This window comes from Colletes latitarsis, chromosome 1 (genome assembly GCF_051014445.1).
Source record: "Colletes latitarsis isolate SP2378_abdomen chromosome 1, iyColLati1, whole genome shotgun sequence".
Taxonomy (NCBI): Eukaryota; Metazoa; Arthropoda; class Insecta; order Hymenoptera; family Colletidae; genus Colletes; species Colletes latitarsis.
Window position 1 is genome coordinate 43,738,077 of NC_135134.1, and position 17,064 is coordinate 43,755,140.

General features: G+C 35.1%; 1 protein-coding gene across 8 annotated transcripts in view; it reads left to right on the forward strand.

Annotated features, from left to right (window-relative positions):
• The window catches only part of LOC143342173 (thyrotroph embryonic factor), a 145,768-nt gene extending 129,014 nt beyond the window's left edge, over window positions 1-16,754 (forward strand). For 3 of the 8 annotated variants that reach the window (XM_076765774.1, XM_076765807.1, XM_076765828.1), the window contains 5 exons: window positions 3,223-3,368; window positions 7,475-7,712; window positions 8,724-8,826; window positions 10,368-10,518; window positions 12,081-16,754. In XM_076765774.1, coding sequence (XP_076621889.1) covers window positions 3,223-3,368; window positions 7,475-7,712; window positions 8,724-8,826; window positions 10,368-10,518; window positions 12,081-12,167 — 725 coding nt within the window. In that variant the 3' untranslated portion in view covers window positions 12,168-16,754. Of the gene's footprint in view, window positions 1-3,222; window positions 3,369-7,474; window positions 7,713-8,723; window positions 8,828-10,367; window positions 10,519-12,080 lie in introns of all 8 variants that reach the window. The other 5 variants (XM_076765782.1, XM_076765818.1, XM_076765838.1 and 2 more) reach the window with 3 other exon arrangements.
• The last annotated feature ends 310 nt before the right edge of the window (window positions 16,755-17,064 follow it).

Below are 17,064 nucleotides of genomic sequence, written 5' to 3' on the forward strand. Positions count from 1 at the left end.
TGTCGTACAATAAATGACAGTAAATGATGTTTTCTCTGTAGACCACGAGTATTAGAATGAACTTAGCTAATTATGACCATTCAAACCTGGAATACCCTGTATAGATTTGAAAGAACAGGTCAACTGATAGAGATATAGCCACTCGAATGATTGCAAAAATTTGCAAGGAGAACGTGGGACATGCAATTGTTTGGAGAATGATGCTGATGGACAGCTGTATCCGTACCACACGCAAAGGGTGCAAGGACTTGGTCGTAGCAACTCTCTCCATGAGTGACCTTCTGCACATGGTTGCTTCTTATTTGTGTTTTTAATCAGAATCAGAATAATCAAAACTTCTACGTTCGACATTATTTATCGACAACGCTCGATTTACCAAACACAGTGTTTGTAAATATTATTATAAATAGTCGAAATACTGCTGCGTGAATCGCGAACTTAGCATTGTCAATGTTTTATGCTTCCAATATATATGTAATGATTTACAAATCAATTAAAAAAGAAAGTTATAAGATTTGAATCCAAAACCTCGAGTGTATAAACTCCCAGTTTCTACCATCTGCAGTACGGTCACTTTGATGAGGAAAAATCTGCTAAAGATTAATACTTATAAAAGAAAGTAACTTCAACTATATTTTGCACATAGCAGGACATATAATCTATCAGTCTGCAAAACTAGATTAACACATTGTCAACTCCTAATGCTTTACTACAATTTTCTGTAGGACCGACAATTTTAGTCATATACATAGAATTATTTTAAAAGGCGTGTAATAAAACAGCGTTTATTTTTTTTAATGAATGCATATTGAAATGAAACATTTTTAATTTGGATATACAGCCAGTTGCGAAAGTCTTCGTGCACTTCATAAAAAAAGCATTTAAAATAAGAATAAACATTAACTTTGAATAACATCATGGGATAATATTAACTATCGTATAACAAAATTTATTATTTTACAGAAATATTTTAACAAATTTCTTAAACTACAAGTTGTATTAATATTTTGTTAGGCTGCATTTTGTTTCTAAAACAGTTTTTAATCTTTTGGCATAGAACACACTACATGAATAGTATTTTTTTCTCTAAAACATTAAGGCTTTGTTTATTTATTACATTACGTTTTCTATATTCCTCTCTAAATACTCCCACACGTGCTTTATAGTATTTAAATTGGGAAACTGAGATGGCGAATAAAGAAAATAAAATTCTTATCGTATGTTTGGGATTTTAATTTTGTTGCAAAATCCAGTTGTTTCCAACTGTAATTTTTCTGCATCATTTTAATATAAATACTACTCATGCTGTCGTTGATTCCTAAACCATGACAAAACCACCCCCATGTGTCATAGTATAATGTTGCTTTAATCGAAATGCTTTGACGCTCTTTCTCCATACAATATGGAGAATAGAACTCTAACAGGATCGATAATGTTCGAAAGGAAAAAGAAATACCGTTATCTGTAAAACAATCACGAAACGAGTAATTTCGTTTCCGGTCGAAACATACGTCTTACTAAAACAATAACTCTCGTTACCAGTCGCTAATGCGTTAAAATCGAAAATTCCAGTCCTTTGGAGCGTAAAATACGTGTTAAGATTATTCGAGCGCCATTTATTGAACCACTCTGTACATTGTTAGTATTCACCGTCCCTTGCATCCACTTTATCTCGCAATATTGATGCTCCGAGCGGCCAGAAAATTTACCATACGTTCTCGTTCGGCCTTAGAATACGCGATGACATGCTCCCTCCCGTCCCGTGCGCCGCTTTGCACCTTTTTCTTCCACGGTGTTGAAAGCCGCGGCCATCAGAGATTGCTTCGTGGAAGAAAAGAAAAAAAGGAGCCGCGCTGACCGTCGCTGGCCTTGGAGATGTTCCTCCAAAAATAGTGAGCCAACCCGACATCGATACGACCACCTCGACTCTTCTCTCTTTCCTCTCATTTCGCCGCGTTCCTTCCGCGTTTTTTGTTCCTCGAAAACCACGTTAATTGTTCGCGATGGGCCGTGATCGTGCCATTTTGAACGGACGTTGTTCGATCTACGTTTATCCTTGAACGTTCCGCGGTTCGATTTTCGCACGCGTCTCGATCCAAGGCGTCAAGTAGCATGATCGTTCCTACGCTAGATTATCATCCCTGGCAACGTAAGAAAACGCATGAGAACCAATAGCGCATCAGAAGAACGAATATGCACCACCTTCGTCGAGATATCAAATCGTATAAGTAGAAATACGCTTAGTTTAGTCGAATTAGACTCTTTAATGGAAAATAAGTTCTAATTAAAAAGAAATGATACGAGTCATCGATCCACTGTAACGAGATAATAGTAGCATTTTGTCTACAAAACCCCTTAGATCTCGGAAATGAATAATCAGAGGTGAAATTTAGAAAAGGAATAATACTAGATAACCGATATTGAAACTGGAAGAATAAGCTATGCAACAGTGGAAGTTTTATCTAAATTGGTTTAGTAGTTCTCCAATGTATCGTGTATAAATGTAATCTAAACGAACTAATTTGCACAATAGTGTAGATAATAAATAAAATGTCATTAGTAGATACATTTACTTAAAAACCCTATAGTTACTTAAACAAGATATAAATCATATTTCAATAGGAGTAGGGTAAGAAAAGATGACTGTAAAATGCCAGAGAGAATTGGTATAATATTTTGATTTACGTAAAATGTAATAGGTATTCAAGAAGATGAACAAATTTCTACAACGGAATTTTTGTTTACATAAATATAAAATAATCGAATAGGGGTTTTCTCGTGGATCTGGGATTCCCCTAAACGAAACGCATACGAGATTGAAATTAATAGATTTATCTCACTGTATCACAACGTGGGACAATTTTTAATATTTTGAGGCCACAATTGTTTATTTAATGTACCCATTTATATTATACTGTTTTAGAATTTTGATGATTATTATACTAGGGAAGAGGTTATCAAAGTCTTTGAAGTATTGAAGACGTAATTCAGAAACACTGATCTACCCGATTAGTAGTCTAAGTGTTAAATCTAACTATTATTTAAAATTTTTATAACACAAAACGAACGAAGGAACTGATCTAGTTCTTTCCTTGCACTGCGAAAAAGTGTGTGAATTTTATATCACAATTTGCTTCCATAAAATTTATCGACACTCTATTTTAGAAAACATTATCGCTGATACTTTGTTGGTAATAAATATGAAATTTGTATGGTTTCCAGGGAAACAAGGCAAGGATGGACCGGAAGAGAAGAAGGACGCTGATGGAGAGCTCTGGGGCAACGTGGAAGCGCAAGCCGCCTTCCTCGGCCCAAATCTTTGGGACAAAACTCTGCCCTATGATGCCGACCTGAAGGTATTGAACCATGTATGTACAAAAACGCGAACACGGTAAGCCCATAAACCCGGCTGAATATGAATCCCAATCGCGTGGATCTAAAATATAAACCAGACAATTGATAAACAACTAAAGAAGAACGTTCATCGTGATTTCTATTAACGACAATTAGTCAAGAAATCATTTTTGGACGCCCACTTTTCTTCTTTGCCGCAGACCAAAAACGGTAGCTTCGATTGAACTTTCACAAAACTAAAATGTTGTTAATTCTGTTTTATTTCCGTCGAATCAGGCATTTTTTAGGTACATAGGTTCTAAACGTCGAACGTTTTGTATAGGACAAATTTTATAATATTGTAATAATACGACGCGTACGAAAAATTAGAATCGCGACCAGTTGAAACAATCTGAATGCCTGTTTGTGAATTCTTGTATCAGGAGTGTACGGTTGAACAAACTGGACGCCTAAGTGTAAAGTCTGGCAGAGTAAAAATCATACAGTTTATTGTAGTATTTGGAATCATTTATCTGCACGAGTATCAATTAGTTACCAAAATGTACCTAACCAAAATATATTCATTGTGTTTCCAGAAATCTGTTTCCAAAAAAAGTTATTTTCTGATTATACTCAAAATCCTTCCTACAATATAAATTAAAACTAAGTTCGATGACTAATATTAAAAATTATAAAGTTCTTGATCTACTCTTCTCTTAAAGTAGAAGAAAGTATCTACTTTTCAGTAAAGTAGATATCCTTTAAATATCGAATCTCCGTTAAGTTTAGATGAATTTTATTTTTCTATTTGATACGAGTGATATACGTCTGGAGAAAATATATTGATAAACATTTGTGTCGTGTGTATTTAAATGATTCACAGTAAAACAAAATATTTAGAAATGATATAAAAAATTATGTCCGTTCCTAAATGATTCAATGCAAAGGGAATGAGGTCTAGAAAATAGAGGATTCATTAAAATAATTTTTTCAGGATTAGAAGAATAAATTTTAAAAGGTTATAAAAATAAAGCTATCCCAGCAAACCTTAAATTAACGAAACATTGGTTTCTGATTGATTATTCTTTAATTCTGATGGATTATTCTTAGTTGATATCGTTAAGTCATGAAGAAATTAGTCTTTCATTGAATTTTAAGCGACTGTTATGTAATAACCGAAAAAATATTTTATTGTATTAATAAAAGTTTAATTTATACTAAATTCTATTGTTTTCATATATGTATTATTTTAGTAGTTTATCATATTTTATTCTGTAATTAAAAGAAACACAATCCATCCTACTTTCTGTTTCCCTTTTGTCACGTTCGTCATAATTAATAATATTAATGCAAATTAATTTTAATTTATTTGCCCATCACCTATTTGACCTACGTTAATAAGAATGCATAGCCACGTCCATGAGTTGCAAGAGCAATGACAATTATGTCGTTTCATTCTACACTTGCCACAATCATAATATTAATATTTTTTTAAAATTCATTATTTACATCTTTTTTGTATACAGGGTGTTCGGCCACCCCTGGAAACAATTTTAATGGGAGATTCTAGAGGCCAAAATAAGACGAAAATCAAGGATATTAATTTGTTGATTGAGGCTTCGTTAAAAAGTTATAGTAACATTTCAGATCACACAGTATATTTTCGGTAAAGAATTTTTTTCTCAAAAATGCGTAGGATTTCGAGGGTATGTCTATTCACAAAAAATCATTGTAATCGACCTCTTCAAACGAAAATAATTTTTCCAAAACGATTTGAAATTTTTTAATTTTGTTGAAAAATTTACACCTTCTCGAATTTTTTTCTCGAAAGTGGGTAGGATTTCGACGGTATGTCTATTCACAAAAAATCATTGTAATCGACCTCTTCAAACGAAAATAATTTTTCCAGAACGATTTGAAATTTTTTAATTTTGTTGAAAAATTCACACCTTCTCGAATTTTGTTCTCGAAAATGGGTAGGATTTCGAGGGTATGTCTATTCACAAAAAATCATTGTAATCGACCTCTTCAAACGAAAATAATTTTTCCAGAACGATTTGAAATTTTTTAATTTTGTTGAAAAATTTACACCTTCTCGAATTTTTTTCTCGAAAGTGGGTAGGATTTCGACGGTATGTCTATTCACAAAAAATCATTGTAATCGACCTCTTCAAACGAAAATAATTTTTCCAGAACGATTTGACATTTTTTAATTTTGTTGAAAAATTCACACCTTCTCGAATTTTTTTCTCGAAAGTGGGTAGGATTTCGACGGTATGTCTATTCACAAAAAATCATTGTAATCGACCTCTTCAAACGAAAATAATTTTTCCAGAACGATTTGAAATTTTTTAATTTTGTTGAAAAATTCACACCTTCTCGAATTTTGTTCTCGAAAATGGGTAGGATTTCGAGGGTATGTCTATTCACAAAAAATCATTGTAATCGACCTCTTCAAACGAAAATAATTTTTCCAGAACGATTTGAAATTTTTTAATTTTGTTGAAAAATTTACACCTTCTCGAATTTTTTTCTCGAAAGTGGGTAGGATTTCGACGGTATGTCTATTCACAAAAAATCATTGTAATCGACCTCTTCAAACGAAAATAATTTTTCCAGAACGATTTGACATTTTTTAATTTTGTTGAAAAATTCACACCTTCTCGAATTTTGTTCTCGAAAATGGGTAGGATTTCGAGGGTATGTCTATTCACAAAAAATCATTGTAATCGACCCCTTCAAACGAAAATAATTTTTCCAGAATGATTTGAAATTTTTTAATTTTGTTGAAAAATTTACACCTTCTCGAATTTTGTTCTCGAAAATGGGTAGGATTTCGAGGGTATGTCTATTCACAAAAAATCATTGTAATCGACCTCTTCAAACGAAAATAATTTTTCCAGAACGATTTGAAATTTTTTAATTTTGTTGAAAAATTTACACCTTCTCGAATTTTTTTCTCGAAAGTGGGTAGGATTTCGACGGTATGTCTATTCACAAAAAATCATTGTAATCAACCTCTTCAAACGAAAATAATTTGTCCAGAATGATTTGAAATTTTTTTTTCGTCGAAAAATTTAGACACCTACCCTTGTCGATTTTTCTTAAAAATTCGTTTTTGCTTTTTAGTCATTTTGTTTGACGCCCTATAGAAAATTTGTCTAATACTTTTTTGTAGGTACCTGTGAGCTTTACTTCAGAAAAAAGTTTCATTGAAATATATTCACTATTGTAGGAGTTATTGTCGTTTGAATATTGGACCATTTTTATGGGGTTTTTATCACTTTAAGGGGTTGGGGAATAACTTTCCGAATATTTTTAGAATTTCTACATATTCTCCATCAAAATACGCGTCGTTTGCTTTTTTAAACATTAAAATCGTCCAATCCGTTCAAAAGTTATGACATTTTAAAGATACGCATGAAAATTCGGACAGACATTTCTGGCCAGAAATGATATTTTCGGTAAGGAATTTTTTTCTCGAAAATCCGTAGGATTTCGGGCGTATGTGTAATGACCAAAAATGATTGTAATTAGCCCCCGCAACCGAAAATAATTTTTCTAGATCGATTTGAAATTTTTTAACTTAATTTTTTAATAACTTTTTAACGAAGCCTCAATCAAGAAATTGATACTCTTGATTTTCGTCTTATTTTGGCCTCCAGAATCTTCCATTAAAATTTTTCCCAGGGGTGTTCGAACACCCTGTATATCTCATAGTATGAATATGATATGAATGTGATTGACATACACCGCCATACTAGTTGAGTGTAAATAATAAACAAAACTCCATCAGTAACTTTCAATTTCTTTAACACGTACAAAAGCTTTGATCAAAAATTGTGTTTCATGGTCAAGATGAAACTAATCGTGAAAGAAGTCGTCAAAGGAACTTGTATAAAGTTGACGTACCAGTGTTTAAATAAAAAAAAGTCTGAGATCTCTACAAACGCATTCCTCTAAAGTTCTGAGTTTAATAAGGTTTTAAAATTCAGACCAATCGTAAAAGGATCACGGTTGAAGACAAACGAACTTCAAAAATGCTTGGGAGCCCCGAAGGATAAGCGACGCGACGGTCGCTTTACGTCGATCACCGAAACCGAAATAGGAACCAAGATGAAATGATGGTTCTCTGTTACAGTACGTGGATCTCGACGAGTTTCTCTCCGAGAACGGCATTCCTGTGGATGGTGCAGCTGGTGGCGGACAGGGCACGATGCAGAGCGGGCAACTGCACAAGATCAACAATACCGAAGCACCAGGACACCAGGGACCAGCCGGTCTTCACTTGGAACCGGTCACCAAACGTGAGAGATCACCCTCGCCGAGCGAATGTTGCTCCCCCGACACGATGAACCCTCCCTCGCCCGCGGATTCCAGTGAGTATATATTACTTTAATTTCACCCTATTCCGTCCAGTATTCCCAAAATCGATGATATCGGGAAATATACTATCACGCTACCACTCCCAATTAAAGTTCATTTAAGGTAACGTTCGCTACTTTTTCCCTCGATATTATTCGCGGTGCCATTCCCACCAATTCTTGGAACTGCATCGACAAGGTGAACGTTATAAGCCTGGTCATTAATTGTTCATACGTAAGACTTGATACTTCTTCGAAAATGTGTAAATTAAGTTTATAAATAAGGAAGAAGAAATACCTGAGAACTGGATATTGAACGTGCTAAAAAGATGCGAAACAATTATAAGGTGTAACGTTATTAACAAATCAACCTTCACTGTTTTGAAGTTAAGCTATCAGAATTATGCAATTTGTAAAGAAAAACTATATATACAGGGTGAGTCACCTAACGTTTACACCTGTATTATCTTTGTTATTTTTAAAGATACGTCAAATGTCTTGAGGACAGAATTGAATGGTACAATGGGCCTCACACGATGCCAAAAATATTTTTATTTCTATGTAATTTTTTTAAGTAGAATCACCCTTTTTGAAACACCTACAATGATAGTTCAACAATTGTACTCTTGAAAAATGTCTAGCTGAATTCTAATCTGTAAGATTGTACTGTTAGTTTAGCATCTTGCCAACTTAACTGGCTCGCTTGTGGTCAGTAAAGCCTCGTACTTCAGAAGAAAATACGCAACGTCAACTTCAATATTAAATATCTCCTAAATTATTGACCGAGGCAATAATATTTGTTGTAGTTTGCGTGGTCTGAATGAAGTTCGCACGACGTAATATCTCGCGAGACACAAGGGATCTCATCGTAATCGCGGAATCGACCACGTGCAACGACTATGATCATTCGAAGTTTTCGCGTCATCGTATTGAATTAGACTAACATCGACATTGTCGATTGATTATTCCTTCTCCGCGCGACAGATTCCGAGGACTCGTCACGAATACAATATGGCTTTCTTGTAGCGCTCTCGATGGCCTCATCGGGGCGAGATTTCGATCCACGTACCCGAGCCTTCTCCGACGAGGAGCTCAAACCACAACCGATGATCAAGAAATCACGGAAACAGGTGAGTTTAATCTCGTCTCGTATTCTTACATGGGCCATTCCACGCTAAACCGATCGCTCGATGTCAGGAATTTTGATGTTATTAAAATATCTTCTAGTTTGTATAAAATTAGGATTGGAGGTAAAATTTAATTCTCGTAATACCAAAGGAAAATGGTACTTTGTGTCCACCATGTTACTATTTTGATCATTCCCGCTAAAATAATTACTCAAATGTCCTGAAAAAATTAGATATTCTCTAAGAGTATCTTTTTATGTAATACAAGAATCTAAATATTGTTTCATAGAATTTTAAAGAAAGTTAAAAATGGACGAGAATGTTGTCATGCGTAATGGTGTAAATACGTAAAGAAATGTTATGTTATGTTAAATTCATTTGTGAAGAATTTTTATAAAAATTGATCAAAACTGCAAACTTTGACAACTTGTATGAGTATTAGAAAAATGGAAACTAAACGCTCCATAATTTCAATATCATCAAAATTCTTAAGATCGAGGTATCATTGAAGAGATCGATTTATCGTGGATTGGTCCATACTCGCTCGTCGTACGATCGAAAAGAGGCTGGTTACTTTCGTAACAAGATTAGTTAAAAGTACATGGTATCCAAAAATAAAGCAATAAACCTGTGAAGCAATTTTCCATGAATATAAATAAATAGAAAAGTTACAAAGTGTCCATCGTAATGAACACCATAATTTTTTAAACGCTTATGATAACCTGAAAAATTTATCATCAAACATTAATCAGCACTCAGTTAGCAACAAAATTAAATATTAAGAATTGTTAAACACATTTTCTTTAATAAAAATTCAGGGTCATTTCAATTTTTTTAAATAGCACTGTATAACTTCTCCTGCCTGGTGTAAATGACATCTAGACAAATTCAACGATATCGAATAAATTTTTGAAAAATTGCAAATACATATTTTTTATTTTTTACCTTATTTACCCGTTAATTATCTTTCTCATTCTTTCTCATATTAAAATTTGAACAAACGTGGATGACATCCCTAAACATAGAAAATAGGCGCGATAGTCAACGTGTCACGAAGGAATTTTATTAGATTTAAGAATAACAACTCTGTTTTTTAATCAAAGAAAAAGTATTTCTAGAATTTTCAAAAATTTTACTTCGTTGCTAATTAAAAGCTGATTAATTTTTATTTATAAAATTTTGGTGTCATATTATTGGACATATTACAATGTATATTATACAATTAACAAAAAACAATGTTAATACCCTGTATGAACATAGGTGAGAAATATTTCTCGGAAAATCAATAATTTGACAATACTTTTAAAATATTATATAATATATAATATCTATTTAAAAAATCGTAGACTATTTTGGCAGTTTGATCGTGTAATTCTACCATGTATAAAATGAATTTTCGATCGCACGAAATTTCGTGAATATTAAGCTCAGAATGTTGAGCTCGGGCATGTTTTGAATCTGATCTAGAACTTCTAATCTAATTTTTAGTCTTATCTCATTTCTGATCTAAGTTCTAATTACCTTCCGTTTCCTATGACCCACTGCCGTGGCCACAGTTTGTTCCGGATGACCTGAAGGATGACAAATACTGGGCGCGTCGTAGGAAGAATAACATGGCAGCGAAACGATCACGGGACGCACGGCGCATGAAGGAGAACCAGATCGCTCTCAGGGCCGGCTTCCTCGAGAAAGAAGTAAATCTTCCCACGCCTCTTAAATTATCGAACACATTAGAACAAAACTCTAGATCGTTTCATCCTATCATCGAAGCTACGCGATCACGGCGAAAAAATGCTTTCTATGCTGAAGAATCACTTTTGACGTAAAATGATTTTTATTTTAACTTTACTACACCGATTAATCAACGATAACGCATACGTATAATATTTCTAATCAAAAGAGCATAATCATTTTTAAAAACTTTCATCAATTAGAAGAAAATTGACTCCTGAGAAGATTTCCTTGTACTCTGTTCTAAATAAGCCACCCTATAAAGGTTAATAAAAATAAGGAATTCTGGGAAAAATTCTGGAAGTATCAATATAATGAAAAATAATTTAAAACCATTAAAAATATCGATATTTTATTCCGTAAAATGATTACATTCTACTATCAATATGTATCAATTGTGATTCGAAAGCTATAACGTGATTTATAAACAATCAAAAATAAATTCTATTTATTAACACGTTAAACGCCATGACACTAGACTTTCCGTTTAAGCGGCGTTAATATCTGCAAGCCAACAGTGTTAAATTTACAAAATAATATTAAAAAATATATTTATATTGTTTCAATAAATTTTATTAAATTATTTTAAATGGAAATAAGGTCTCCTGCTCGAAAATGAAACAGAATTAGCTCGGCGTGTAACGTGTTATTTAAGAACGGTCCTGTAGTATGATCTTTTTCACAAGCTAAATACATAGTATAATAAGTATACATTGTATTGTTTACAAAGGTGGTAGAGGTACTCGAACGAAACAGAAAATGTTCTATGGCACCACGTCCGATCTGCCTTCATTTTGCTTCTTTCTACAGTTTAGCTCTTATAAACATTAAATGTGTACGATTTTTGTACAAGAGAACATAACTTGGGTATACAGATGAAGTTTCACCCTAAAGTAGCTGTAGTAGTTAATTGCTTACCATGACCCAGTAGCCGAAAGAGTAGCAATCCTTCACAGAATCGAAATCTATTATAATCATTTGTTAGACGTTCTGAGAAAAATTAACGGAATAACTAAACATCTGGTTTAGCGTTTGCTTTTACAAACAGCTTTTCTTTCGTTACACTTGATTACTCTGCGAACGACCTCTTCCCTGCTGTTACTAAAAACTCAAGGATACTCTAAACAGATACCGTTATTTCGAACAGCTTAAATCTTCAGGAACCTTGTTTCAACGTATTTATCTCACCGATGCCAATAATATGATGAATTACGAAATTATAATATTTACAAATAGTGTAATTCTATTAATTTATAACGAATTACAATGCTATTAAATTTAAGTTGTTATTGCAAAACGAAGGCAGATCAGAGACGATGTCACAGGATATTTTTTGTTTCGTTCGAGTTCCTCTACTAACTCTTTCAAGAATAAAGCGTATAATTGTTTCACTCTGTATAATTCGTGTTAAAAACGAACGGACCAAAATTCATTCTATTCCAATTCGATCAAATCGTGTTCATTGTTTCACATTGTAACATAGTAAAATATCACCAAATTGAAACGTGACTTGTACATTTTTCAGAACATGGGCCTACGGCAGGAGTTGGACCGGTTAAAGAACGAGAACATGCTGCTGCGCGACGAGCTGAGCAAATACACGGACGTCTAACAGCGCGGCGGCGAAGCAAGGCAACAGCTCGTCCCGGTGTTAAAAAAGACGCAGAAACGAGCGTTTGTTTCGTCGGCTCCTCCCACAGTTATAGTCGCAGCACTTAGGTATCGCCAGTCCGGAAGAGAAAGAAGGAAAAACGGAGCGCGCCGAATCACAAGACCATCCTCGACAATTGAACAGAGCCCACTTTCCTAGGGGATCCCGAAAATATCCTTCTAGAAGTTCTGCTATTCATCGATTCTCTCTCTCTCACACACAGACACATTCTTCTTTTACTCCTCATCCCGCCCATCCTCTCGAGAAGAAAATCTTTCCATATCCACCTCCCCCCTTCTTCCATCCCCCCTCCCAAAGTGTACATAGTTATATGTATAGTTAGATTATATGTATACGTGCATACATACACGGCCGTGTGTATGTCCTGTCTGTAAGTGTGAGTCTATGCGCGTGTGTACAACCGCCTGTACACCTGCGTCCACGTGCACACGTGTATGTCTCTGTGATTATATACGAAGGATATCGTTTGCTACACAGTATCCACATGTTATATATATATATGTGTGTATATATATACATACATATATTACGCATGTACGTATGTACATAGAAGCCTACGCGTATACACGCGAGGCCGCAGACGTGGATGTCAGTGTGCGTGCCAGAACGATGTACCATGGTACCAGTGTTCTTCGTGAGACTATTAAGGGGCTTTTTTCATCGATAATATTAATAAGGAGACGGACAGATAAGCGTGTCTGTTTTTCACTATTGGAGGTAGAAAGGATACAGTGTGATCTACCCAAGACGGGTGTCTCAAACGTACCAAGCACTGGCACGCACACGCAAAACGGCTCGTAAGCCGGGCTGGAGCTGATTAGAGTAATAAGCGAAAACTGTATGAACATAAGCACAGACAGGCGCGAGCGTAAACGATCGCCTCGTTGGAAAAAGCGGCCGCTTAGCCACGCGCTGGCTCTCGAGCTTCTGTTTGTTTCTTGTACAATATGGCCCCGCATCAGATCGTGGATAGATTCTTAGTCTAACGTTTCCTTAGTTAACGCTTCCTCGACCTTCCTCGTTCTTCCTCCAGTCTAGTTCCCCGTTCAAAGGATTCCTGGGGTGACACCTATACAAAGGATTTCTAGACGGTACCTATACAGATCTCACAGCGGCCTATACAAGGGATTTATAGAGTGACCTGTACGGATCTCTACAGTGGTCTCTAAAATAACAGAATATAGAGGATCTCTAGAGTGATCCATAGAAGGGATCTCTGGAGAGACTCGTAGAGGGGACCTATGGTGTTCTGTATACAGAGGACCTGTAGAATGTTCTATACAGGAGATCTTTATGGATACCTAAACAGGAATCTCTACAACAATCTCTAGAATTATTCATATAGAAGATGTCTGAGCGATCTATACAGGAAATCTCTAACATAACCTATACAAGAGATCCTTACAGTGGCCTATGCAGAGTATCTCTAGAATTACCTATACAGGGGATTTTTAGGGTACCTATATACACGGGATCTCCAAGGTGACCTATACAGTGCGTTTAGAAGATTTTTTAACGACCTTACGACGTCACAGTGAATCAACTACAGTAACGAGCATTATTTTACCATGACGTGGTTCTGTAATCGACATGCACACTTTGAAGGATAATCTAACATTTTGTAGACCGATAAAGGAATTACCAGTTCTTTGATTACATAAGACACTCGTTCCCTGATTTGGTTTCTGAAATAGTGTAAATTATTATTCAGTCGTCCTTGTACAGACATAACGTTGTAAACGCAGAAAGATGTAAAAGGCACAGAAATTGCGGTAAAGGATTCATTCTAGTCGAATTGTACCATTTTGTCGCACGAGATTGTTTCTTCGGAAGATAGTTGGAGATAGGGAAACAAAAAAATGCACCCAATACTGAAGGAAGATAGAGGAGGGTAGAGCGTCCGAATCGGCGGTTTATAAAAACTAAATTACGAACGAAGAATACTTGGGAGAACGACGCTTTCTTGCGCACGGACTAGGTCCTAGTTCTCTAAGAAACGTTAATTACTGTAGCGTATCCCACGTGGTGATGGTACACAAGTGATTCTAGTTGTTTTTATCGTAAGGTAGATCAAGTGCTTCTTTTTTCCATACATAACATTTTATCTTTTCTTTATGTTCATTTCGGCGCTCGATTGTATGCTATTCAATCGCTCGAAGCAGCTCGAGTGCGGGGAAAGCGTTGCGACGCGTCTCTTATTATCGTTTTGTCGCGCTTCGATAGTCGATAGATCGTCGAACAATGGATATTTAATCTTTTCTTTTGTAAATACTTTAAGGTGAATCGTACTATTAATTTTCTTGCAATTCAAGGTATCGTTGTATAATGTTTGTTGCTAGTTTAATAGCATAAGATTTGTAAAACTTGAAAATTATTAGAGAACAATTTAAATTTGTTCTACGAAAATGCAAATTTTTTAACGAGGACAAAGTGCTTTTTTTAAATAAATTAAACCGTAACCTCCATTGTTGAAGGTATCACGACGATAGGATTATACAACAATTGCAAAAATTATACACCAAGAGGGCTACCTTTAGGCAACATTAAATGTATCTCTATTCGTAGCTGCTTCCTCGTGTCTCATGAAATTGAATATATCATTACAAGTGAAAAAAAATCATGAGCGAAGCTCACTCATGCGCCTTTCATGGATAATACATGCGACTAATATTTTACATACTGTTGATGCGTTAAATAAGCGATTCTGCTCGTTGCAACGCTCAGTGACAATAATCGAGTATAATTATACATATATATACATATATGTTTTTTAGCACTTTTTGCGACATAAAATCGACACTGAGAGAACGTTCCCAATAGGAGAGTCTTTTACATTATGCTTGTTACCAATTGTTTATATTATTGATTATTATCTTACAAGTTTATTCGGTTGCTTGATCTGTAACTCCACGAATTCTCGAAGAGCTTCTACTATTATATCGTATTTAATACGTTATATATGTATATACATACACATATATATGTATATTTGTAGATAAACACAAAGAAATTAATTTTGTAGGAAGCCTTGTCAATTTGTTTTTATATAAAAATCATTCTAGTTGAAAAAGTATCGTATCGTTCAACCGAGACTTAGCATTTGTCCAAATCCAACAAGTGTCCATACTACTTTCTTTATTTTTGTGACTATGCGTCAGGGAGCTCTGTAGAATCAATTATGTTTTACATTTATAAATTTTAGTCGGATATAAATCCGTGTTACTATCGCGTCGACGTTATGGACATTGTTTTACACATTGTTATTGTATACATATATGTTCTATTTTTTTTTCTGCCAAGATTTTATGCATGTTGTATAATGTGAAATTTTTGTAGTTGATAGTGTACGCGGGCGGATCTCGTGTCGCAGTCAAATCACGTGAATGATTTTTAAGTTCAGCCCAACAGATTCGATTTCTAAAAGCGACTTGAGAATTCGTTCGAACGTATACCATTACTTGGCCGCGAAAGAATGAAAGGCGGAAGTAATAATTGTTATCTGTGCGTAACCAACAGTCGAACAGCCGTGCGTATGAATTTGATTCATGAATGTTGCAAAATAGCGCATTGTAAACCCCGCGTGTAGTACGTGACAAAAAAAGTGAGATTATGTGAGCCCGACTAACGAAAACAACACAATATCAGGAGCATCGCGCGACATTGACGATATCGGCTCTCATCGTTCAAATTTAATTGTTACGCGACAAACACGCCGTTTTTTTATGTCATGCAGCCTAACTAAAATATTAAGAGAACTCATCGAATCATAAAAAAAATTATATCAATGGGCTATTTAAGCGCGTCCGGTCCACGGTCGGGCGTACAACGGACAGAAATTTCCCCACACAAACGAGAAAGAAACCTTTTGTATCTCTGCGTCGTAAACCTCGAGCGTATAGAAATTGCAAAAGAAAAACAGAAAACAAGAAAAAAAAAAAATATAGCAGGCATTCTGATTGTTTCTCGATTGCTGCGATAGCTGACAAACAGTCGTCCGATTTGTAAAACCGAGAGAAAAAGAGACACTCGTTCACGTTTCTCGAAGATCGATATTTCTAAGTACCTTCTAGTACAAGTTGCTATTAATTAAATACGTCGTAGCTTTCTAAGTGGCCGGTCTTGGATGTTGGTACGATTTAATAATGCGACAAACGAAAAGCGCAATAGCATGGTCGATGATACAAATAAAAGTACACGTGCGCGCGCGCGCGCGCGTACACACAGTCCGAGATTAGTAAACCCATTATGGAAATCGTAGAGAATTAGAAACATGGTAGACGTAACCGACAGCTTTGCTCCAGTTAGAATTAACGACGATGATAAAAGCGAGGGAAAATTAGAAGAAAAAAAAAATACAAAAAAAGAAAAGGAAGAGTTAGATGACGTCGCCGCGTCCGTAATGACACGCCATCCGATCCATTGAAACGAAAAACATTGAAACGAACACGTGAGAATTAAAATACGACCACCAACGTCAAAGTGTATCACATTTCGAGAAATATATGTATTTGTTATTGTTTTCATTGATTTATGTTGTTGTACCTGATCCTGGATCCCTTGAATATCTTGAGCTTTAAGAAATCGGTTGCAATCGTTTGCATTTTGTTTCCGTAATTTTATCATAGTTGTTTTGTGCGTCAGTATTACTGTCACGTTTCCTTTTTGGTATTTCAGAATTTTAATTCAACAAATTGAAGAACTAACAGCCGTAAAGAATTTTTTCTCGAAAGTGCGTAGGATTTCAGGGGTATGTCTATTCATCAAAAATCATTGTAATCGAACCCTTCAAACGAAAATAATTTTTTCAGAACGATTTGAAATTTTTTTCTGTCGTCGA